Raw genomic sequence first — 23,048 nt, 5'->3', positions numbered from 1 at the left:
GCGTCGAGCTGGCAAGAAGGAGGGGAACCTTGTTGAGGTCAACGACGAGAGTGAACCTCAACCACGACCTCGTCTTCTTTTCCGACTTCTTGTTCTTCGTATCGAGGACCCTTCTCCTCTCGACCTTCCCCACCTTCTTTCCAACCTCGAGCAGGATTCGAGCGTCCAACGATGGTCGTGCTCTCTTCGCTTCTCCTCCTCCTCGCTTCCTCCTCCTCCTCCTCCCTCCTTCAACCTACCTTCGCTCAGGAAACCACCATTAGCAGCACCGAGACCAAAATCAACCGACCTACGACTCACTCCTTCTCCTCCCTTCGACTCCCTCACCATCCTTCTCCTCGTTCGTACTCTACCCACACCTACTACGTTGTCGAACTGGATCCTTCGAGCTCGCTCTCTCCCAAAGAAGCAGCTCGTCGGTTGGGAACTCAACTCGTAGAAAGAGTAGGAGAACTCGACAACCACTACCTCGTTAGGAAGGAGCTCAACTCGTTAGGGAAGAGGGACGAGGGTGTATGGGAACGGTGGCAGGAGGGGAACAAGTCAAAACGAGCTCAAGGAGGAGGGACCGAGGCTGGAGGTGGGCTGAGAGGAGCTGTTCGTGGGTTGGAGGAGATGGTACCCAAGATGAGAGTAAAGAGGAGTTGGGAGGAGCCTGAGCAGAGGATAGTTTCGAGGAGGATTTCAGGCAGGCAGGACGTAGAGGATCTCACAGAGATCAACCATCTCGTGAGCTCGACCTTTCTCCTTCCCTTCCCATCTCGTCGAGCTCTCAATTCTCTCGACGTTTGCTGTCTTCCCTCCCAGGGCAGCTTCTCGCTTCCTCATCTGAGCTGACTCGCTCTCTGTTCGTTCGTTTCTTCGTCTAATAGCACGACGCTCCTCTGGAAATCAACGATCCTCTCCTACCAAAACAGTGGCACGTCGTCAACACTCTCATCCCCGACAACTCGATGAACGTCTCTCACATCTGGGACGCTGGAATGTCAGGTCAGGGAGTTCATGTAGCTCTCATCGACGACGGACTCGATTACACCCATGAAGATCTCAAGGATAACTTCGTGAGTCCTTAGCCTTCTCTTCGGATCGAGCTCGCACCTCTCCTTCCCTCCCTCCCGTCGCGACGAGGGTCTCTCCTCTTCTCGAGCTGACTTTGGTGTCGTCCTTCTTCTCACCTTCATCACTATCTCTCTATCTTCCTTCGCGACTGTCTTTTCCCCTCCTCAGTACCCCGAAGGCTCCTACGACTTCAACGAACACACCCCTCTCCCAACTCCCAAACTCTTCGACGACACCCACGGAACCCGATGCGCCGGTGAGATCTCCGCCTCCCCGAACGACGTCTGCGGAGTCGGACTCGCCTACTCCTCTCGCATCGCCGGAATCCGAATCCTCTCCGCTCCCATCTCGGACGCAGACGAAGCCGCCGCCCTCAACTACGGCTACCAAACCAACGACATCTACTCGTGCTCCTGGGGACCTCCGGACGATGGGAAGAACATGGACGCTCCGGAAGGGTTGATCTTGAAGGCGATGGTAAATGGGATTCAGAAGGGGAGGGGTGGGAAGGGGAGTCTGTTCGTGTTCGCGGCGGGGAACGGAGGAGGGAACGACGATCAGTGCAACTTCGATGGGTACACCAACTCGATCTATTCGATTACGATTGGGGCGTTGGATAGGAAGGGGTTGCATCCGTACTACTCGGAGATGTGTGCGGCTCTGTTGGCGGTGGCTTATAGTTCCGGAAGTGGGGATGCGATTGTGAGTTCTCTTTTTCGTCTCGACGCGTCTTCTTCTCCTTCCTTCGTTTTCCCTCGCTGACCTCGCTCTTTCCTCTCGAACGATCTTCTAGCACACCACCGATCGAGGAGACAACAAGTGTAGCGACGGTCACGGAGGAACTTCAGCTGCTGCTCCGTTAATGTCTGGAGCTCTTGCTCTCGCTCTTCAAGTTCGGTGAGTCGAGCTTCTTTCCGCCTTCGACTTTTCTTTTACCCTTCTCAAGAAGCTGACCACCTTTCCTCCTTTCTACTCTCTTCTCAGGCCCGAGCTCACCTGGCGAGACGCTCAGCACCTCATCGTCAACGCCGTCGAACCGTTCAATGAAGGAGATCCGGATTGGGAGCCTACGTTTGCTGGTCGAAAGTTCAACTATAAGTGTGAGTCTACCCTCTCCCATTTCTCTGTCTCGTTTCTCGTCGACGGAACAGAGAACGTGGTTCTTCCCGCTCTTGAAACTGACGCGTCTCTCCCTCTCTCTCCTCTTCCTTCCCTTCCTTCCTCACCTTCCGTCCCCTTCCCTCAGACGGTTACGGGAAAGCCAACGCCGGTCTCCTCGTCGAAGCCGCCAAAACCTGGACGCTCGTCAAACCTCAAGCCTGGTACGATTCTTCCCTCGTTCGACTCGAAACCCCTTCCTCCACCACCGACGGCTCCCAAGGTCAATTCATCTCGGAGGAAGGAGTCGAATCCATCCACACCGTCTCAGCAGCCGCTCTCGTCGACGCCAACCTCGAACGTTTGGAGCATGTGACGGTGCAGGTTTGGATCGATCATGCGAGGAGAGGAGATGTCGAGGTCGAGTTGACCAGTCCGAATGGGATCAAGAGCGTGTTGGCTAGGACGAGGAGAGGGGACGAGGCGGATACGGGGTTCCCTGGGTGGAAGTTTATGAGTATGAAGCATTGGTTAGTCCCTTTTCGATATCTTTCTTTGCTTCGACGTCGCGTTCTTGCTTCGAAACAACGCTGACCTCCTATCCTTCCCTTTCCCTTCTTCCTCCAGGGACGAACCTCCCGTCGGAGACTGGAAGCTCAAAGTCATCGATCGAATCCACCCAGAGAAGAACGGAACCCTCAAGGCCTGGTCTCTCATGCTCTGGGGAGAATCCATCGACGCGTCCAAAACCAAACTCTACGTCCTCCCCGGTTCCGAATCTCCCATCGAAGACGAAGTCGACGACGACGAACCCACCGCCGAACCTTCTGCTACCCTTCCCCTTCCTGGAACAGCAACCAAATCCTTCCCGAAACCAACCGTCCACCTCCCGGACGATCACGTTTCGGCTCCAGGGGAATCCCACCTTCCAGGCCTCGGAGATCCTAAACTCCCCATCGACGACGCGGACGACGATGCTGAGGTGACTCCCGACGTTCCTTCGAGTGCTCCCATCTCGACTGGACTTTCTGACGAGGGAGAGTTCGACGGGATCGACACCCTCTCCTCTGGAACGTGGATCTTCGGAGCAGCTGGATTCGTCGCTCTCGCTGGACTTTCTGGAGTCGGCTTCTTCTTCTACCGACGGTACCAAGCTCGACGACGAGGCTTCGGGAACGAGGAAGGAGAGGGAGGATACGGTGCTGTTCCTGGGGAGGAGGACGTGGCGATGGGTTTGCTCGGAGGGAGTGGTTCGAAGAGGAGCAGAAGAGCTGGTGGTGGAGCTGGTGGAGGGACGAAGGAGCTGTACGACGCATTCAGGAGTGACGAGGAAGATGAGGAAGAGAGTGACGGGGAGGAAGCGAAGGCTTTGGGGTACCATGAGTGAGTCCTTCGTTCCCTTTCCTTTTCCAGCTCGAACGAGACGTGTCGAAGCTGACCTCTACTTCCTTTTTTCGTCTCTCCCAGCTCCTTCCTCGAAGACGACGAGCCTCCCTCTCGACCTACCCCAGGAGGAGACTACCACGACGACGATCTCGACGAGGAGGAGGAAGAAGGACAGCCTATCGCTTCTTCGTCGACGAGTACAAAAGAGAGGGAGGAGGCCGAGGAGGTCGTTGCTGCAGCGGAGGGAGGAAGTTCGGGAAGTAGTGGAGGATCGGGGGAGAGTGGGTCGTGGCAGGAGGTTCGGAAGTAGTTGTTCGTTGGTAGCGTGTATAGAGGGGGTTTGGAGACGTTCTTTGAAGAAGAGGGAGAAAAAGTGATCTGCGTCGAGAGAGAAAGAGAGAGAGGGACAAGAAGGATGGACGCACCGGCATGGAACGGAACTGGAATTGGACGATTCTTCAACTGCTCGGTTGTCTCTACGAGCCGCGAAAGAGCGAAAACGAGGGAGGAAGGAGAAGAGAGCAAAGCCGACGAAGAAAAGTTGAACGTCAAGTACCCTCGAAAGAAGTCTGTTCGAGCTGGTTTCCGTCTTTTTTCTCCCTCAAAACCACTTCCTGAATACACGGAAAGGTAGAGAAAAGGTAGGACAGGGTGAACGCATGGAGCCGAGCGAGATACAGACGCGTCGTTGGTCTGTTCGCTCGCTCCTCTTCCTTTTCCTCGCCAACCTCTCGAGACGAACCCAACGAAGCTGATGCAAATAGAACGACTCAACGAGAAGAAACCAAAACCTGATGCACTGATTCTCTACTACACGAACGACCGAACAAACGAACGAAACAAATGCTAAACGAACGAGAAGAAATCAAGCCCAGACGCCCTTCGCCACCTCCTCCAACTCCCCTCCGTATCTCCTCTCCACCTCTCCCTTCTCCCTCTCCCACTCCTCCACCACCTCCTTCACCCCCTCCGGCAACTCCTCCACCTTCCCAACCCCACTCCCAGGCTGCACCATCCTCTCCTCCTCCAACGTCCTCGTCGAAGAAGCCCACCCTGCCGACTCGTCGTTCGCTCCTTCCACCGTAGGGTACCTACCGAACCTCGACGTCTTCTTCATCTGATGCCTCCTGAACGGCGAGGGGTTCACCGGATCGAAATCCTCCCCTTCCAGCACCTCCACTCTCCCACCCTTGTGCAACCCCCAGTTCCAACTCATCTTCCCTACTCCTCCAGCACTCAGCTTCCCATCCAGCCCAGCTCGCATCCTCTCGTCCATCCTCACCTCCTCCGCAAACAGAGCTTCAAAGTCCTCCTCTCCTCGTGCTCCTCCTGCGCCGATGGACATGATCTCCTTCCCTCCGAAGGCGTGACGAGACGATCTGGGTTCGAGTTCCGCTGGGAGACGTTCGGCGAGGACGATGGCGTATTCCTGTAGACGACCTCCGATGGTGGTACCGTCGGGGAACTGGAAGACGTGAGGACGGCCTTGCTTGAGGAGGGAGGTCATGAGTTGGGTGTCCTTCCAGGCGAGAGCGGAGAGACGGAATCCGAGCATTCGAGTGCCGATTTGGTTGTAGAGACGAAGCTGATCGAAGATGGAGTGGAGTTGGGCGTGGAGGGAGGGTCCTTTGAAGGAGGAGTAGAGGGAGAGGGTGTTGGGTGGGGCTGAAATAAGGAGAGGCGAAGTCAGCTCCGGAGAATCGAGACGCGTCGACGAAAGAAAGAAGAGAGAGAGCGAAACTCACGACTTCTCGTCGGATCATTTCCATTCAACCCCATCTTCCTCTCCTCCTCCTCGATTTCATCATCCTCCTCGCAAATCTCAATCACCCTCTTCATCACCTCGATATCCAACTCCCAAGCTCCTCTCAAAGCGTTCAACTCCTTCTCCGCCCACCTCAACGCCTCGAACGCCTCCCTCCCAGGGTTCCTTGAGCAGCACTTCGAGAACATCACGAACCACTCGATCCTCGCCTTCGCCGTATCCGTCGGGTCCAACTTCAACCGAGCTGAGTTCCTGCCTACTCGGTCGTCGGGGGCCAGGGAGAGGATGTGGAGGAATCGACCGACTCGGTGTTGACGGGAGGTGTAGTGGTGGGCGAGAGCACGAGTGAGGATGTGCTTGGAGAGGAAGATGTCTCCTGTGTTTAGAGGACCGGAGGAGGAGCAAGGGCCTTGGAGGAGTTGGGTGTAGGTTTCGGCGGCGACGTTGCCTTGACTAGCTTCGAGGAAGGAGAGGGAGGGATCGCGGGGTTGGAAGGTGTAGGAGGTCGATTTGGAAGAGGGAGGAAGAGGAGAGGAAGTCGAGGAGGTAGAGGAGGTAGAGGAGGAAGTAGTGGGGTCGGAGGAGGAGGTGGTAGGTTCCGAACCGACGAGGTTGGGTTGAGGATCCGACGAGGAGGACGACGCGACGACGACGGGGACCTTCTCGAGACTCATCATCGAGACGGCTGTCGTTGGAGGTAGAGGAGGAGCGTACGACTTCCCTTTCAGCGTGAACACCGACGTGCTTCTCCAGCTCGGCTTCCTATGCAGTCCCTCCGGCGTTCCTTCAGGCATCGGAAGAGGGAAGGCGAACACCTCGAACATCGACAGCATCTTGTAGAAGTTGCCCTCCTTCTCCCAGAGCTTCAACGCCGACTGCAACCCAGCGTTCGACAACCCTCTTCGGACGTCCTCTCCCTGCTGCATCCTAGCCAGGAACTCCTCCGGGATTGCATCGGGCACGTCGAGATCGACTCCGTACTCGTATCGAACGAGGAGGTTGAAGGCCTTTGCGTCTCCCGTTTGAGCGAAGAGTTCGCAGGCGAGGTCGACCGTTTGTCGAGAGAGGGTAGGAGTGAAGGAAGCCGTGTTGAGGGAGGCCATGATGGTTCCGACGAGGTCTGGGACCGATGAGAGGGCGAGTTCGAAAGGGTGAAGGACTCCTTCGGCGATGAGGGATTCCGCCTCGAGCGACTGGTACCTCCTGAGCCAGTTAACGACCGCCTCGAGCCTCAGCTCGTAGTCCCTAGGTTCCGGATCGAGTCCCTTGAGGACCATGGCAGCGAAGACCGACTCGACTCCCTTGACGTATCCGTTGGGAGCGAAATGCTCCATGATCAACCTGAACTCCTCCCTCAGCGGTTCCAACCCAGCCTTCGCCTTGTCCTGCATGATCCGATGGAACCTCGTCTCGTATCCTCTCCTCAGGTAGTTGGTCAACACCGCCGACCCGTACTGGGCTGTGCTTCCGAACTCGTTCTCTTTCCCAGTCATCCTGCTCGCGACGCGTTGGGGAGGGACGACGTTGGAGAGGAGAGCCGTCCATGCTGAAGCTGGGAGGGAACGATGGTTGGTGACGGTTCCGTAGACTTCCCAGATCTTGTCGGATCGATCTAGGGCCTCTTGGGAGGCGTAGAGGTCGGGGTGGACGGTGGGAGTGAGGAGGAGGGCGTCGAGGGATCGGTAGGAGGGATCGTTCTTGAAGAGGTCGGTAGGGATGTAGTGGTAGGGTTCGGAGGAAGAGGAGTACGCGTGAGAATCCTCTTGACCGTCTTCTGGGGGAGCGTAGGCGGAAGATATCGATGAGGAATCCTTGGGAGCGGCGAGGGTGTCGGGGGAGGAGGAGAGGAAAGCTGGTATCAGGCGATGGAAGGGAGTGGATGCGGATTGAGGGGGAGGAGGAGATGATTTGGGTTTGGAAGGTGAGAGGTTGAACGACTCAAGTGTTGAAGCGAAAGATGTTGGTGTTGCCGAAGGTTTCTCGAGGTATGCGTCCTGCCAGGAAGCAGACTTGAGCTCAGGGACGTCCTCCTTCATTGGCTTTGTCGGGAGGATGGACCAGACTGGACGAAGCGGGTTGGAGGAGGAGGAGGAGGAGGACGAAGGGGTAGGTTTCGATGGAGATGTAGATTGGTATCTTTTTGAAGGGGAGGAGGAGGTTGAGGTGTTGAAGGAGGACGACGAGGAGGAAGACGGGAGGAGGAGGACGAGCGGACGAGGAGCCGCAACGAAGTAGGATCTTGTCGAAGAAGAGGACGCTCTTGGACGACGACCAGGAAGGAGACAAGCTCGGGTGATTCCCATGTTGAAGGCGAGGTCGAGAACCTAGGATAGGAGGGGGGAGGTAGGCGACCTGGAGGGAAAGGAAGGAACGAGCTGAAAGCTCAAAGGAAGGAAACGAAGGGAGGTCGGAAAGGTCAGCTCGTGACACCCTTCTCAGCTCCTCTCGTATGGAAACTCACCTTTTCCTGTACTAGATCCTACTGCTGGATACTCTGGTCACGTCCTCGTGTTATGTAAAAGTCCGTGGGGGAGATTGTCGACGGTTGAGGTCAACTTGAGCCCGCGAGCTCTCTCGAAAAAAGAGGAGAGCTCGGCTTCCCCTCCTTCCCCTCAAACGACGACCAACGATGAACTCGCCACCTTCTTCCTCTCACGGTTCCAACACTCCAATCGACGACGGAGAACAAGACGACTACGCTATCAAACCAGAGGATGTTCCTACAATTCACGATCTCTACAAGGACGGATCCCTCGACTCGGAGGACCCTCCAGCCGTCGTCCAGTGAGTCGAGCCATCGCTCCATCTTTTTGACCTTTTTCGAGTGGTTTGCCTCGTCTCGGGGTAGAGAAGAGGTAGAACTTTCAGCCCTCAAAGGTTTTGAAGCCATCTACTTTTCTTGAGCTGACTTGTGTGAACATTCCCTCTCCCTGCCCCATCTCCGCCCGCCTGCCTGCCTCCCTCTCTCCTCTCTCCTCTCCAGCCCCGTCAACGCTGCTCTCCTCGACAAGATCAGCATCGTCAAGGGAGATATCACCGAGTTTGCAGTAGACGTCATCGTAAACGCTGCCAACAGTTCTCTTCTCGGAGGTGAGCATCTCTCACGAACGAGCTCAACAGTCGGGAAGATCGATCGTCTTCTCTGACTGACCCTTTCCTTTCTGCCTCCTTTTCTCTCCAGGTGGAGGAGTCGACGGTGCTATCCACTCGGCTGCTGGACCTGGACTCAAGAAGGAATGTAGAACTTTGAACGGAGCTGAGACTGGAGAGACCAAGATGACGGACGCCTACGAGTGAGTGAGCTTCGACTTTCCCTCCCTCCCTCTCCCTCTCCAAACTCGAACGCTGATCCTCTCTCTTTTTGGTTGGTAGCCTCCCCTGTAAACGAATCGCCCATACCGTCGGACCCATCTTCAGCTTCGACAACCGAGACAAGAGCGAGAGGCTTCTGAGGAGCTGCTACCAGGGATGTTTGGAGCTCACCGTTCAGGAAGGGTTGAAGACGATCGTACAGCCTCTCCTTTTCTCTCTCGTCCTTTTTTTTTTCTCGCTCGTCTGACTTCAAGCTTTTCCTTACCTTCTGCTCCTTTGTCTTCGAATTCAGGCCTTCTGCTCAATCAGCACAGGGGTCTACGGCTACCCGATCGGTCCAGCAACTCGCGTCGCTCTTGACACCGTTCGAGAATTCCTCGCTACCGACCGAGGATCTACTGTAAGTCTTTAGTCCTCTACCTTCTCCCCTGTTTTCCCTTCTTACTCGTTCCAAACCGTCCCAAAGAACTGACCTCCTCTCCGCCCGCCCTCCCTCCTCTTCCTCTCCACAAGCTCGAGCGCGTCATCTTCATCGTCTTCTCCCAAAAGGATCTCTCCGTCTACTACAACCTCCTCCCCCTCTACTTCCCTAGTCATTTCGGCATCATCTCCAGAGACTCCTTCACCACCGCCAACACTTCCTCGTCGCCAAACCCCGCCGAGGAGAAGGACGTCGCGTCCGCTCTCGACGATGCTCTCAAGAAGGATCAGAAGAAGGAGGAGGATGGAGGAGCCGTTCCTGATAGCGATACTTCGATGGCATCGGCTTCTGCTTCGTTCGAGGAGAGGACGGTGGAGGGGAGGGAGGTGGTTGAGGAGGAGAAGGTTGAAGGAACGACGACGACGACGAGTGGTGGGGCGAAGAGGGAGAGAGAGGAGGAGGAGAGCGAGGGAGCAGGGAAGGAGAAGTTGAGGATGGATAAGGTTGGTGGGGTGGTGGAGGAGGAGAAGGGTCCGGAGGAGGTGAAGGAGCTTTGATTCGGATATCGTCTTCTTCCCTCGTTTCTCTTTGCATTTCGTGTCCGAGACGCCGTCGCTTCCCATTCGTTCTCTCTCTATGTACTCCTCTCTCCTTCTTGCTTACTTGCTTATTTGATGACCTGACGAGCTGTGATCTCGTTCTCTGCAGAAAGGTCGCAAACCGAACGTTAGTGAGCGACGCGTCTTCTTGTTTCCCGTCTCCTTCCTTCTCCATTTTCTACCTCCTGGGGAAGTCCGGATCACCTTCGCTTAACCCACATAAGAGAAACTATCCACTTCAAGTGGCTCAACCGCGCGTGCGTTCAAAGAGGGAGCAGCGAGCGAGCAATGAACGACGCGTCTGCGCCTCGAACGGGCGACTCGCCTCCATACGTTCGCCCTGCTGTCCCCCTCCCTTTGATCTACCCTTCGTTTTTTTCGGGAAGTCGATTTGAGGGAGAAAAATTTCCCAAACCAGCTCAGCCAGACTTCTTTCGAGGGTACTTGACGTTCGACCTTTCGTCCCCTTCAAGCAGCCTGAGCATGACAACGGTCTAAAACACCAGCTAGGTTCAACTAACGCACGGTATGAAGTCGGGGCCGAAGGACCTTGCAAGAAGTGCGATGGTAACGAAACCATATCGATATCAGAGCAGAGTTCATGAGATTTCGTTAACCGACGAACGCGTCGCCCTTTTTGAGGTCGCTGTCGCTGAACGTCGCTTCGTGCGAGCGGTGGTAGATAGTTGAGGTTTAGGAGGCGTACTGGATAAGGCGAAATATGCAAATGCACAAAATGGAGTCAGAAATCGCGTCCAGGAAAAAGAAGGGACGCAGCGTCGAAGAGAGAGGAAGGAGAAGAGAGACGAACCTTCTTGACGTAGTCCTTCGCAGTCGCATCGTACTTTTTCCTGTCTGTTCGGAACTGCTCGGCAATCTGTTTAAGGACGCGAGGGAAAAGCAGGTTCAGGACAAGGACGAGGGAGGAAGAGAGATGAGAGGAGAGAGACGAGAAGGAACTGACCGTCGAAACGAGAGGGTCGTCGGGGTTGGGTTCCGAGAGAAGATTGTAGATGCTCATCAAAACTGACTCACCGAGAAAGAGATAAGCATCAGCTTCTGGAACCGGAAAGAGCAAAGAAGAGGAAGAGAGAGGAGAGGGAGCTGACCTTGCGACATCTTGACGGCTGGCTTCCAAGCGTCGGCCTTGAGCAAACCAACACAGATGTTTCCCTCGTCGTCGACGTTGGGGTGGTAGATCTTGGTCATGAACTTGATCTGTGAGAAAGAGGAGAGTGCTCGGTCAGACTTGAAGAGGTGAGAATGGAGAGACGAAGGAGGGACGAACGATGGGAGCTGAAGAAGACGAGACGAAGGAAAGTCAGCTCTGATCTTGTGGGATGAGCGAAGAGTAAGGATGCTCACCTTTGAAAGGGTACTCTGGAGGGAAAGTTATCGAGAGCTTGAAAGTTCCTCCCTTGTAAGGGGACGAAGGCTGGAGATGGGAAAGAAGGAGGGGAGTGGTGAGCTTCATCTTTCCTTCCTACAACACTCCACGATGAGCTTACAGGACCGGCAAGGAAGGCTGTCCAGAGCAAGATGTTCTCATCTGCCGTCTCTACAGTGATCCCCTCGAGATCTGTAGCCTTGAGAATGTCTCCGAGCTCCTGGGGAAGGCGAGAGAAGGGGGGAGGGGAGGAGAGGTTGAAGGTCAGCTCGTTTCCTCAGTCGCAGAAGCTGAGAGGATGATATTCAAACAGACCTTTTGGATTCTTCGAACGCTGGTTCCCGACATTCCGATAGTTGTAGGTTGAAAGTTGTGGTTGGAGGTTGAGAAGCGAGGTTTTTGGTCAGGGAGGAAAAGGAGCGAGCTTGACCTCTCTTCCTCCCTCTCCCAAACCCTCACCCATTTCCACAGCTTTCCCCTTGAAAATCTTCACTCTCGATGGCTAAAACGGAAGCGAATGGACCTCCTATGCGGATAGGATTCATTCATCCAGATCTAGGGATCGGTTCGTATCGATCTGTCCCCTCGAGCTCATCATTCGCGAGCTGACCTCCTTTCCTTCCTTCCCTCCTCCTTCTTTTGTTTGCCCTTGTGCCCCACAGGAGGAGCTGAGCGACTCGTCGTCGATGCAGCAGTAGCCCTTCAGAGGAGAGGCCACTCAGTTGAGCTGTTCACTTCTCGACACGATCCTACGAGGTGCTTTGAGGAAACGAGAGATGGTCAGCTCGACTCTTTCGTTCCCTCCTCCCTCCTTCCCCTTCGCCACAGCTCACACCTCTTCCTTCTTCTCCTCCCAGGCACTCTCAAGACCCACGTCCTCGGAGCCACTCTTCCCCGGTCCATCTTTCAGTCTCTTCACATCATCCTGGCCATCCTTCGTCAACTTCACCTCACCTTCTCCCTCCTCCTCTCCCTCACCCCTTGGCTTCCTCCTTCGATGCAACCCATCCCGGACCTCCAGTCCTTCGACGTCTTCTTCGTGGACCAGCTCTCGGTCTGCGTTCCTCTCCTTCGATGGCTCCTCCAGACGAGAGTCGTCTTCTACTGTCATTTCCCCGACAAGCTGCTCAGCGGAGGATGGGACGTGAGCGTCGAGGGAACGGAGGCTGCAGGGAGGCCGAAGAAGAGGGAGGCTGTTGGGCTGAAGGAGGTTCTCAAGGGATTCTACAGGATGCCAGTTGATAAGCTGGAGGAGTTCAGTACTGGTTGGTACCCATCAAGCTTTAAAAGTCTAGAGAACTCGAGCTGATTCGCTTTCTTCTCGCAGGTCAAGCCGACGTCGTCGTCGCCAACTCGATCTTCACCTCCAAGGTCTACGCTCACGCCTTCTCGTCTCTCAAGTCCATCGTACCGGAAGTCATCTATCCAGGGATCGATATTGGGGCTTATGTCCCTTTGAACGAGAAGGAGGGGAAGAGCATCGAGGTTCAGATGGTCAAGTCGTGAGTTCGACGCGTGTTCTTCCTTCATCGTCTTCAAGATCACTAGGCCTCCCAGAGCTGACCGTCATGCCTCACTTTATTAAACTTCAGGGACGTCCCAACTATAATCTCGCTCAACCGATTCGAAGGAAAGAAGAACGTAGCCCTCGCCATTGAATCGTTCGCTCGTCTCACCAAGGACGGACTCGTCGACGATGAGACCTTTTCCAAGCTCCGACTCGTTGTAGCAGGTACGGTTGTTCCCTCTCTGATCATCTTGTACGTTTCTCAGGCTCTCGCTGACTGTACCCTCTTACCACATTAGGTGGCTACGACCCTCAAACCCAGGACAACGTCACGACGCTCAACCAACTCAAAACCCTCTGCTCTTCCTACTCCCTCTCCTACCATGTCCTCTCGGAACTCTCCCTCAAAGTCCCTCCAGCAACCCAAGTCCTTTTCCTCCTGAACTTCTCCACTGCTCAACGAACAGCTCTCCTCACCGCTCCTTCGACCCTCGCTCTCCTCTACACTCCCAAAAACGAACACTTCGGAATCGGACCCGTCGAAGCGATGGCCTGTGGCCTCCCCGTCCTCGCCGCCAACAGTGGAGGACCTATCGAGACGGTCGTCGACCTCGATTCGCCTGAGGGAAAAGCTGGAGGAGGAACGGGTCTGCTGAGAACTCCCAACGGAGCGGAGTGGGGAGAGGCGTTGGCGAGGTTGGTTGTTATGGGAGCGAGCGAGAGGAGGAAGGTCGGAGAGACTGGGAAGAAAAGAGTCGAGGAGAGGTTCGATTTGATTGGGATGGGGAAGAGGTTGGAGGTGGTGTGCAGGAAGGCGGAGGAGATGGGATCCGTAGGATTCGACGAAGGGAGGTTGATCCTCGCCCTGGGTTTCCTTGGAGCTGGAGCGGCAGTTGGAGTCTGGGTGCTTCGATCGATCTTGGGTATTTAGAACCTTCTTGTGATGCTATACTTTTTGCTCTCATGATGCAGCTTCTTCGATCTCTTTCTCAGGGCGAGAGAGAGTCGAGGAAGCTTCATCCTTTCGTTCGTTCGAGAAGGCGTTTCTTTTCAACTTACTCAACGCGTAGGTACCCTTTCCCTTCTCATCGTCTTTACCATCACCGCACGTCTGACTGGATTTTTGGTTGTTGATCCCGTCTAGATTCGAAGGAACCTGAGCCGGAAGTGGACGGGCAACAAGTCAATCTCGAGCGCGTCCGATCGATCCTCCTTTCAGGTCATCGCATCCCTTTCGCGCCGCCTTCCCTTCCCGCCCTCGCTCGTCGAACCACCTTCCCAATTTTGTTCGTTCGACCTCATGGACTCCCCTCTCAACCACCACCACCATTGCATTCATCATGATAGCAGCAGCCCATCACGAAGTCATCAGCGCCGGATCCAAAAACGCAGTTCTGGCCCTCCTCCTCTCCTTCTCCTCCTTCTTCCTCCTCTTCGCCATCCTCTCCCTCCCTTGGACAACAGTTCTCCTCTCTCGCGGTGGATGGAAGAAGGGATGGTGGCTCTCGGGGCAATCGTCGACGAGCAACTTCAGCAGCGTTCGAGGGAAAAGAAGGTCGTCGGACACGCCGATGAGGTCGTTGAGGGTCGAGGAAAGAATTGGAGAAGGGGAGGAGCACGAGAGAGCTTGGAGTCCGCCGCCTCTCGTCAACTCGAGGCCGTTACGAAGAATTCCCATCCCTCCTGGGATTCCCGTTCACTCGAAGAACGTCCGTTGGCTGAACCTGAGCGTGTTGCAGGTGAGTGAGCCGAGGAGGGGTCGCGTTGCGTTCGAGTCTGACGTCGGGGTTCTTTTCTTTCACTGTCAGATCATCACTTTTCTTCCCTTCGTGATCGTTGTCGCTCTTGCATCTTCCATCGGATCCAGCTTCCTCGGCGACGCGACGAGAACGGGATATGTGTCTCTGGCGATGCTGCCTTTCGTTGCCGCTCTCAGCATCAAGTGCTTCGGATTGGGAACGGCGAGTCTCTCCTCCAGTTGCTGAGCTTAGGCTCTTTGCTGACTCCCTCGTCTTCCAACCAGATCCTGCAACAAGGATATGCAGGTGAGTTCTCGCTTGAGCGAGCTTCCTCTCCCTTTCTCTCGCCGTCGTGTTGACATCTGCTTTCCCGTCCACCTTTCCAGCGATCAACTGGCTGCACCGATGGATGGGTCGACTTCTCTGGTTCATCGTCACAATCCACGTCGCCGCTTACATGGTCGCTTTCGGACGAGATGGGACGCTTGCTGAGGAGATGAAGCGTCGCGTCAACGTGAGTCGTTTTCGTTCGTTCCCCTCTCGATTCGTCTTCGAGGTACTGATCTCGTTCTCTCGACCGACTCAGATCAACGCTTGGATCTCCTACTTCGGACTCAACTTGATGATGCTCCTCTCGCTTCGACCGGTGCGGAGGAGGTACTACCAGACCTTCAAGATCGCACATCATGGTCAGTTCGACGAACGCGCTTTCTCTCGTCTCCGTCCCTTCACTGATCCCCATTCTTGTCCGTTCTGACCGCAGTGGGACTCTGCTTCTTCATCGGAGGGCTCAACTTTCACTCTCCCTTTGTCTTCCCTTTCCTGGTGATCGTGATCGCCTACATCGCCTCGAACTACATCTATCGCTGGACGACGTCGAGGATCCGTGAGTCGTCCCTCGATCTCAGTGAGAGCAGACTGATAGGCTGGGCGATGTGCTTCGTGGGGGTTGTGTACTCTCGGGGAGACTTAGGAGAGGAGTCGTGAAGTCGTGAACTGATTGACGTTCGTCTTCCTTTCTTGCGCAGATTCTGCTCATCTCAGCACCCTCCCGGGCTCTCGCACGACTCTCATCCGGATCCCTTCAGTTCGACGAGGATGGTTCCCTGGACAACACGTTCGGATACGGATCTTCTCGAAGCGAATGGGCTTCGTTGGGTGGGAGAGTCATCCGTTTACCATCGCCTCGAGCGAGAACGGAGAAGGGGTGAGATTGCTCTGCAAGATCAACGGATCGTGGACGTGAGTTTCCTTTCTTTTCTACTACGCTGGAGCGAACTTACGAGCTAAACCAGAGCTGATATCTGTGTTGACGGTTCGGAGAGAGCAGGCAGAAGCTTCACGATTTGGCGAAGGAGGGCTTGGACGAGAACGGGTCGGAGAAGGACTGTGCAAACATCAGTGAGCCTTTCTTCCTCTAGATGCTTTGGAACTTCACTCTCGAAGCTCACTTACTCTACGGTTTTGTTGTATACAGTCCCGATATCGCTTGAGGGATCCTACGGGCAGTGCAACTTCGTCTCGTCGCTCTTTTCATCCGTCCTCGTCGTCGCTGGAGGAAGCGGCGTTTCCTTCGCTCTTTCGGTCGCAGAGAGTGTTGTCAGGGATGTTCAGTCTGGGAAAGGGAGAACGAAGGAGCTGGTGGTGGTCTGGTCGGTTCGAGAGCCAGGTGTGTCGACGCGTCTCGTCTCTGCTCTCTGTCGTTCTGCTCCCCCGACTGATCTTTCTTTCCTTCGTAGGTGACGTCACCCTCATCACTCCCCTCTTCCAATTCATCTTAGACCTCTCGGCCTCTAGCGTCACAACCTCTTCCAACCTCAACATCACCGTTCTCATTTTCTGCACGACTCCCCTCGCTGCCGTCGACGGAGGAGCCTCGCCCAATCTCTTCCAGGCCATCAAAATCTCAAGCTCCACCTCCTCTCCTCTCACCAAAGATCGGATCCCGACAATCTCTTTCGGTCGTCGTCCTCCTCTGACGGAAATCCTCAAATCAGTCACAGATCGAACGACGAAGGGAGGAGTCGTCGTCGCCTGTTGCGGTCCGTGAGTCTACGTAGATCCTTCTTTCTTTCTCGGACGAGCTCTTACTGACTCTTCCCTATCATCTTATCCTTCCAGGGACCTCCTCGTTTCTCAGATGGGGGACGAGGTGATGGCAGTCGACAAGAAAACGCTGCAACGCGTCGGAGGAGTCGAATATAACCCTCAGACCTTCATTCTCTAGTCGTTTGCACAGGATTCGAACTCTCTGTACTTTTAATCCACCTCCTGTAGACTCTACCATGAAACTTTTCACCACTGAAGCTGATCCGACGAGCAAAACCAAGCGACCCCTGACGCGAATGAAGAAGACTGAACGCCTCCTGTCTTCCTTTCCTTCCTTCCCAGCCTCCCCATCCTTTGAGAAAATCTTCCGTCTGAACATCGGAAAAACCTATTCTAATTAAGTCTCGGACTTCACGGCTGATATTTCAGGGCGAAGGGAGAGCGATGCTCTTCGCCGAAAACGCCACGCTCCCCTTGGGTTCTTCCCTCCCCTCCCCTCAACCTCGACCCCTTGGTGCCTCCTTCCCCTCCTTCGCTTCTGACCATGACCCTCGACTTCATCAAGTCTTCTCAATCCCTCTACCGCTCCATCTCCTCGCCAGCTCCAAACAGCAGTCAAGACCAGATGTCGAAGAGATTGAGTAACCGACTTTCCCTCAATCGAAACTCCAGTAGTGCGAAGGCAGGAGGAGGAGGAGGGTTTCTATCATCGTGGTCGCAGAGACTGTTCCTTGCTACTGGTGAGTATCGAAGAACGTCGCTTTGTCTCGTTGATGGGGATGAATAGTGGGCTGGTGTGGAAGAAGGAGAGAGGGAGAGGGAGGGAGGAGCAGGCGATGTTGAGCTCGAGCCGTTGCTCCCTTCCCTCTTTGCCGCCTCTTTCTCTGTTTCCCCTGGCTCTTCCCTCCGAGGAAGCAGTCCGTAGGAGCTCCTCCGGTCACTTCGGATGCTCGTAGGACTCCAAGTTCGGGCTAAAAGTGTAGAGCTCGTTCAGATGGCGAAGAGTCTCAGAGCGGAAAGAAAGCAGTCCAAGACCGTTGAGCTCAGGAGAGACTGACCAGCTTTTCTCTTTTGATCAACAGTGCTGATAGAGTTCATCATCATCATCACGTTCATCTCGATACTGGTACGAGATCCTTTCTGGAGACGTGAGCTAGCCTTTGAACTCTCTACTTCGATTCATGCACCTCGAGCTGACCCGTTCCTCCATCACTCCTTCGCTTCCACAGAACACCTTGACAACTTCACTCGAGTCCAGTACGCTGTTCTCTGTAGCATAGTCTTCCTCTGCCTGGATGCTCTGCGATCGGCGAACATCGTGCAGGTCGTTTCAGTCTCAGCGTTCAAGTGAGTCAAACTCGACGCGTCGCTCTGATCGCTCAAAACATCACTGACTTCCGTATCTCCTCGTCGGTCAACCCCTAAGCATCCCAATTCTCTTCTACTCTATCTTCCAACGGTCAGTGCTTGCTTCAGAACGCTGGCATCTTTCGTAGTGGTCTGACTCTCTCTCTCCCTTTTCCTCCTCCCCATGTCTGATCTTCTCTCTTCAACAGTGTGAACGCCTTCGATGCCTTCTTCAACGAGAAGGACAGCAATGGGAAGTCAAGTCCGTGCGGAGGAGAGGCGGGCTGGGATGCAGAAGTTGGAACCCGTACGCATCTTTCGCGAAACCTCGACGCGTCTTTGACTTCATGCTGACCCTGTCCCTTCTCCAGCCTGTCGACGAGCTCTCGACTCGTACAACGCTTACATCGGTCTTCTCACAGCCGCACCCATCGTCATCGGACTCGCTCAAGTCAGCTACGTCTGGTTCTCTTACAAGCTGGCGAAAGAGTTCGGATGGGTTGCGTTCAGAAATCTCGGTGGAGATCTCGGTCTCAAGAGAATGAACGACTGGGACTTGAGACTGAGTACCCTCTTCAAAGTCAACGTCTTCTTTACTGCTATCTACGCTGTGAGTCTCCGTCTCGCTGCTTCGAATCGACGTCGTGTCTTTCACGAAACGCGACGAATCGGCTCTCCTCGCTGATCTCCTACCATCTCTCATCAATCTCTTGTCAACAGATCTACTCCACAATCTTCGCCGTTCAAACCCTTCGAGACACCGTTCGACCTCTGGCGTCGTCGACTCGTTCATTAATGTGAGGTCGCTTCCTCTTCTCTTTTTCTTTCCCCTCGCTCTCAGGATCGTGACGAGCCTTTTTGTTCTCAGAATCTTCGCTATGGTTATCCAATACGTCCTTCTGCTCACTCCTCTCCTCGCAATCTGGGCCTTGATGAAGGAGCATCGAGTGTGAGTTCACGTCGACGCGTCTTTCCTTTCTCTCCTCGAGTCCTGAACGCCGCTCACATTTCGTCCCTCGTTTATCCCTCAGGTTGATGTACATAACTCTGTGAGCTTATTGCTTGCTCGTACCTCTAATTTCCTCCTTCCGGTTCGCTCACCGTCCGCCGTTTCTTCTTTCTTTCGCATAGGGCCTGGCTTCTCGTCGGTACCTCCATCCTCATCCCTCTCACCTTCACCCAAGTCTACGCTCCTCGAAAAAAATGGGATTGGTACACTCAAACCACCGACATCCTCGTCAGTCCTCCTGCTTTTCCTTTTTCTGCTCCCAACGACGTGACTCCAACCTGACTCTCGACCGTTCTATCTCTTCCCCTACTTCTAGCGAATCGTCCTCGCCGTCATCAACGCCCTCCTGACTCTCACGACCGTCGGTCTCGGCATCTTCGTCGCTGTTCGTCAGTTCGGATCAGGTTTGAAGGAGAGTCGAGAAGCAGCGACGGTGAACGCTTCAACGCCTCGAGGACAGTACTTCGACGAGGAAGCTGGCGATGGGGAGGGAGCGGAGTTGGGAGGGTTGGGTGGCGGTGGCAAGAGGGTGATCATTGAGTAGGCTTGAGACGTGGTTCCATCCTCCTTTTTACTGTAGTTCGACTTTCCTTTCTCGCTGTCGCCGCTCGTTTCCTTTCGCTTCTCTAGGACCACACCGAAAACGGACATTTGCTTTATACGTTTTGCCCTAATATTTCCTAACGCTGTATCTTGACGCTCGATGGACGAAATACAGACGCTGAGAGAAGACTGAAGGACGAGCGGAGAAGACGAACGAACCTCGACGCGTCGGGGGTGATCGACCGTCTCGAAAGCCCTACTGCTCTATTCACCTCCCACCGAGCAGTGCTTCGGAACCAAGAAGAGGATGTCACACCTCCAAATCAACGTTCTCATAGCAAAAAAAACGCGTCGAAAACGTCCTCTTCCTTCCCCGCTCGTTCGTTCGGCAGACGCGTCCCTCCCTCCCCCTCCCCTTTCTATTTGGGTACTGCGACGACGCGGATGAGCTTCTGATTTTCAATTGAGCTTTCCTCCCAACCATGATGAGCTCTCTCTCTCCTTCAGTATCTAGTTTTCAAAGCTGACCCAGGCAGAACTGAAGTTTTCCTTTTGAAAACGAGTGACAATCAACCCCAATACCAAGCCCTTCTCCGTCGCTCCTTCCTTCTGTTGTTCCCTCTCCCTTTCACACCTCCAACCCTCACCCACCTCTTCCCTTCCCTCCTTCTTTTCGGTTCCACTATGCTCGCCACGACCGTCTCCCTCTCCCTGCTCGTCTCGCTCCCTTCTCTCGTCCAGGCTTGCGTCGGACAGGCTTACAACCAGCAGTACAACGGCAAGCGTCAGGTCGCCTCTGATGCTATCCCTCTCGCCTCCATCTCCCCTTCCATGACTATCGATCTGATTCCCGTGCAGACCCATGCGGCTGGAGCTCAGCCTAGTTTGGCGGGAAGTCCGGTGCTGCCTTCTTGTGAGTTTTGGGAGGGAAAGAGGAGGAGAGGAAGGAGGAGAGAGGAGGGGTCCGTGGGATGAATGGAACGCTCGTTTCCCTCGCTCGCAGAAGCCGACTCTACTTTATTTCTTGGTTGGATTCTAGACACTGCCGTTGCTGGAGCTTACCCTACTCAGGATGTGACCCCTCCTGTAGACTCTGACGAGGTCAAGGTACGTTTCTTCCTGCTTCCCTTTCCGAGCTCTTCGCCTCCTTCCCTCTCCCTTCGAGACTTCTCGAACTGACCTTCCTTCTTCACTTTTTGCTCCTCTTTTCTAGGCTTGGGTTGCTGCTATTGATTGGACTCAGGTGAGCGTCTTTCCCTCTGTCTGCTGTGGAGCAGGCACATCTTGATCGAGCCGGAGGAGGAAGGGGAAGGGGAGGAAACGCCGTCGCCTCCTCTTCGACCTTCCCTCCTTCTTTTGGTTGATTGCTTGCTGACTTGTTCTCTGATCTCTCGGTCTGTAGGTCCCTGATTACACTCCCAACGTTGGACCCAACCTTTGTTCCGACAACCCTGCTGCCCTCGCGGATACGAGTCGGTGCTGGTGGTCGTGCGGACAGTGCAACGCGTGAGCTTTGACTTTCCCTTCCTTCCTTCTCCCCTCGCTCGAGTTTGCCTTCCACGATAGGACTTCTCGCGAAGCGATTTGACGTTTAAGGATGGTGAAGCTAAAGCTTACCTCGTTTTGATGGTTGAAACGAATCAGCGATACCGACATTGTCGTGCGTTCTGTCTTCTCCCCTTTCCTCAACCTTTCCTTTCCTCACCTCGCCTCCTCTGACCTCTCACCTCTTCCTTCCTCTCAACAGACCTGCCCCGAGAAGAACACCTGGGGAACCTCTTTCGACGATGGTGAGCTTCTCCTTCTCCCTCTCGTCCCTCCAGAACCCATCATGTGTGGAAGCGGCGGAGGAAGGGAGCAGAGGAGAAAGGAAAAAGGCTTGGAAGCTGATCAAAGGACGAACCCACCCCTCTTTCCCCTTCTCCCACCTTCCTCTTTTCGTGTACTCTAGGACCCTCGACCTCTACTCCTACCCTTCTGGCCTACCTCGAGGAGCACAGCCTCAAGACTACCTTCTTCGTTATCGGGTCTCGAATCATTGGGTTCGTTCACGACGCGTTCTGATTTCTTGAAGAACACGTCGCTCACGCTCCTCCTCTTGGTTCCCAACAGACAACCTGATGTTCTCAGGGACGAGCACATGCGGGGACACGAGATTGCTGGACAGTGAGTCTCTTTTTTTTTCCTGCGAGAGTATCGGGGTGAAACACGCGCTGACTTCGACCTTCCCTCCCTCCCTTCCAGCTCCTGGTCGCATCCTCAGCTCACTACCCTCACCAACGAGCAGATCGTCGCTGAGCTCGGATGGACTCGAAAGCTCATCAAGGACATCATCGGAGTTACCACTCTCACTTTTAGGCCTCCTCGTTCGTCTACTTTCGAGCTTTTCCTCTCTTCAGAGGAGCAAGCTGACTTCCTTCTCTCTTTCGTCCTTTTTCAGAGGGAGACATCGACAACCGAGTACGAGCCATCGCTGCTCAGATGAACTTGACTCCCGTCATGTGGTCTGGAGTCACTGGAGCTCCCGATCTTCTCTTCGACTCGCTGGGTGAGTTCGAAGTCTAGCTCTTCGTCGCCGTCGTTCGTACTGACTTTCCGACGCGTCGACTCCGGTCGTCTTCAGACTTCAACGCCCAGGCCGCCATCCTCACTCCCGCTCAGGCTTTCGGAAACTGGACTGCTTTCCTCGATACCAACCTTCCCAAGATGGAGACTGGAGTGAGTAGCTTTCGTTTTCGCAGAATGGATTGCTTCTCGGTTCTGACGAGTTTCCTCGTTCTTCGCTTTCAGTTCGTCTCCCTCGAGCACGACTTGTACCCTCTCACCGTCACTCTCGCTACCAACTACTTCCTTCGTGAGTATCTTGACCTCTCTATCAATCTCTCCCTGACTGGACTGACCCAAATCTCTTCCTTTTCCTCCTCTCACAGCCGACGGTTCGTTCCCTCCTCTCTCCGTTCGTCCCTTCGCCCGTCCTGACTCATTTCTCTCTTCTTCCTCTTCCTTTAACAGCTCTCGGACGAACCAACCCCAGCCTCAAGCTTACCAGCATCATCGAGTGCCAGGGAAAGACCATCGCTGACGCCTACCTCGAGACCAACAACGGAACCTTGCCCGGAGGAGGAGAGGTCGTCGGAACCACCGCTGGAGGAGAGGGAGCCTCGTCTTCAGCCGCCGTTGGAGGATCTGGAAGCTCTGCTACCGCTACCGTCTCTGGATCCGCTACTCGATCCGCGTCAGCCTCGGCCACCGGAACCGCTGCTGCCAACACTGGAGGCGCTGGAGCGAGGATCGCGGGAGGAAAGGGAGTTGGAGCGGTTGTGGTTGGACTCGTTGCTGGAGTCGTTGGGGTTTTGGCTCTTTAAACGGGTTGTGCTGCTTTAGTGCTTGGAAGGGTTGATGTGCTGTTTGAAGAGTCTGGAGGTTGAACGGTAGTTCTCCAGGGGAGGGAGGGAGGTGTCGTCTTTCGTCTTTGTTTTTCTCGTTCCTTTTGCTCTTCCTCTCCCCACCTCACTTTTCGAACTCTACCCCTTAGTTACACACCTACCTTTCCAAAACCGCTTCTCTCTTTCCCTTTTCCCTTGACGGGTTGGACTCTCTTTCTCTTCCTTCTTTTGCGTTTTCTTGGGACCTCATCTCCTAAAAACGGACGCTCTACCTCACTTTCGATAGCATTTAACACCCTCCCTCTTTTTGGTTGTCTACAGCCTTCTCACTCTTTACCCGTTTCTTGGACACTGCTTTGGCTCAAAAGAAGAAAGAGACGCGTCGTCGCTGGCGAAGTTTCGCGCGAGAGTCGAGAAAAACCAAACAACTTTTCCCATCTC

General features: G+C 54.7%; 9 protein-coding genes across 9 annotated transcripts; 6 read left to right on the top strand and 3 right to left on the bottom strand.

Annotated features, from left to right (window-relative positions):
* Window positions 1-171: 171 nt before the first annotated feature.
* Window positions 172-4,293, top strand: KEX2 (kexin KEX2; the record flags this gene model as incomplete). The annotated part of the gene is made up of 8 exons (XM_076644045.1): window positions 172-729; window positions 873-1,061; window positions 1,228-1,761; window positions 1,853-1,956; window positions 2,044-2,159; window positions 2,306-2,687; window positions 2,785-3,540; window positions 3,625-4,293. 8 exons carry the CDS (start codon window positions 172-174, stop codon window positions 3,851-3,853), a joined length of 2,868 nt encoding a protein of 955 aa, XP_076493810.1. The 3' UTR covers window positions 3,854-4,293.
* Window positions 4,165-5,229, bottom strand: BDY24DRAFT_170893 (uncharacterized protein). Its single transcript, XM_076636254.1, has one exon. The coding sequence runs from the start codon at window positions 5,096-5,098 to the stop codon at window positions 4,409-4,411; it is 690 nt and encodes a 229-aa protein (XP_076493809.1). The 5' UTR covers window positions 5,099-5,229; the 3' UTR covers window positions 4,165-4,408.
* BDY24DRAFT_170944 (uncharacterized protein) lies at window positions 5,104-7,852 on the bottom strand. Its single transcript, XM_076636256.1, has 2 exons — window positions 7,770-7,852; window positions 5,104-7,683 (listed from the first exon to the last, which is right to left on the bottom strand). The coding sequence occupies exon 2, from the start codon at window positions 7,609-7,611 to the stop codon at window positions 5,230-5,232; it is 2,382 nt and encodes a 793-aa protein (XP_076493808.1). The 5' UTR covers window positions 7,612-7,683; window positions 7,770-7,852; the 3' UTR covers window positions 5,104-5,229.
* A 19-nt stretch (window positions 7,853-7,871) lies between these two features.
* On the top strand, window positions 7,872-9,733 carry BDY24DRAFT_354581 (macro domain-containing protein). The gene is made up of 6 exons (XM_076637766.1): window positions 7,872-8,092; window positions 8,292-8,398; window positions 8,490-8,601; window positions 8,681-8,816; window positions 8,913-9,020; window positions 9,134-9,733. The coding sequence occupies exons 1-6, from the start codon at window positions 7,938-7,940 to the stop codon at window positions 9,596-9,598; spliced, it is 1,083 nt and encodes a 360-aa protein (XP_076493807.1). The 5' UTR covers window positions 7,872-7,937; the 3' UTR covers window positions 9,599-9,733.
* Window positions 9,734-10,220: 487 nt separating this feature from the next.
* Window positions 10,221-11,423, bottom strand: BDY24DRAFT_398828 (ubiquitin-conjugating enzyme E2). The gene is made up of 8 exons (XM_076641743.1): window positions 11,343-11,423; window positions 11,149-11,247; window positions 11,006-11,075; window positions 10,929-10,936; window positions 10,750-10,858; window positions 10,605-10,666; window positions 10,452-10,517; window positions 10,221-10,345 (listed from the first exon to the last, which is right to left on the bottom strand). The coding sequence occupies exons 1-8, from the start codon at window positions 11,373-11,375 to the stop codon at window positions 10,334-10,336; spliced, it is 459 nt and encodes a 152-aa protein (XP_076493806.1). The 5' UTR covers window positions 11,376-11,423; the 3' UTR covers window positions 10,221-10,333.
* Window positions 11,424-11,485: 62 nt separating this feature from the next.
* ALG2 (GDP-Man:Man(1)GlcNAc(2)-PP-dolichol alpha-1,3-mannosyltransferase) lies at window positions 11,486-13,502 on the top strand. The gene is made up of 6 exons (XM_076641742.1): window positions 11,486-11,592; window positions 11,690-11,806; window positions 11,885-12,292; window positions 12,355-12,529; window positions 12,620-12,759; window positions 12,834-13,502. Exons 1-6 carry the CDS (start codon window positions 11,526-11,528, stop codon window positions 13,463-13,465), a joined length of 1,539 nt encoding a protein of 512 aa, XP_076493805.1. The 5' UTR covers window positions 11,486-11,525; the 3' UTR covers window positions 13,466-13,502.
* Window positions 13,503-13,874: 372 nt separating this feature from the next.
* Window positions 13,875-16,575, top strand: BDY24DRAFT_443810 (ferric reductase family protein; the record flags this gene model as incomplete). The annotated part of the gene is made up of 11 exons (XM_076644801.1): window positions 13,875-14,273; window positions 14,343-14,456; window positions 14,558-14,579; window positions 14,660-14,787; window positions 14,860-14,962; window positions 15,037-15,159; window positions 15,302-15,515; window positions 15,604-15,674; window positions 15,751-15,942; window positions 16,013-16,319; window positions 16,395-16,575. The coding sequence occupies 11 exons, from the start codon at window positions 13,875-13,877 to the stop codon at window positions 16,498-16,500; spliced, it is 1,779 nt and encodes a 592-aa protein (XP_076493804.1). The 3' UTR covers window positions 16,501-16,575.
* A 291-nt stretch (window positions 16,576-16,866) lies between these two features.
* BDY24DRAFT_417735 (uncharacterized protein) lies at window positions 16,867-19,222 on the top strand (the record flags this gene model as incomplete). The annotated part of the gene is made up of 11 exons (XM_076643763.1): window positions 16,867-17,062; window positions 17,405-17,470; window positions 17,552-17,669; window positions 17,749-17,781; window positions 17,879-17,976; window positions 18,041-18,279; window positions 18,390-18,466; window positions 18,538-18,618; window positions 18,701-18,718; window positions 18,801-18,906; window positions 18,995-19,222. The coding sequence occupies 11 exons, from the start codon at window positions 16,867-16,869 to the stop codon at window positions 19,220-19,222; spliced, it is 1,260 nt and encodes a 419-aa protein (XP_076493803.1).
* Window positions 19,223-19,719: 497 nt separating this feature from the next.
* Window positions 19,720-22,900, top strand: BDY24DRAFT_170772 (uncharacterized protein). The gene is made up of 14 exons (XM_076636253.1): window positions 19,720-20,134; window positions 20,261-20,328; window positions 20,435-20,464; window positions 20,624-20,727; window positions 20,866-20,881; window positions 20,969-21,011; window positions 21,173-21,263; window positions 21,334-21,387; window positions 21,466-21,587; window positions 21,662-21,769; window positions 21,845-21,939; window positions 22,012-22,075; window positions 22,152-22,157; window positions 22,234-22,900. Exons 1-14 carry the CDS (start codon window positions 19,906-19,908, stop codon window positions 22,584-22,586), a joined length of 1,383 nt encoding a protein of 460 aa, XP_076493802.1. The 5' UTR covers window positions 19,720-19,905; the 3' UTR covers window positions 22,587-22,900.
* Window positions 22,901-23,048: the final 148 nt, after the last annotated feature.

Source organism: Mrakia frigida (genome assembly GCF_051309035.1).
Source record: "Mrakia frigida strain ATCC 22029 unplaced genomic scaffold BDY24scaffold_31, whole genome shotgun sequence".
NCBI classification, from domain to species: Eukaryota; Fungi; Basidiomycota; class Tremellomycetes; order Cystofilobasidiales; family Mrakiaceae; genus Mrakia; species Mrakia frigida.
The sequence above is the reverse complement of the archived record's forward strand: the minus strand, read 5'-3'. Positions and strand labels throughout refer to the sequence as shown.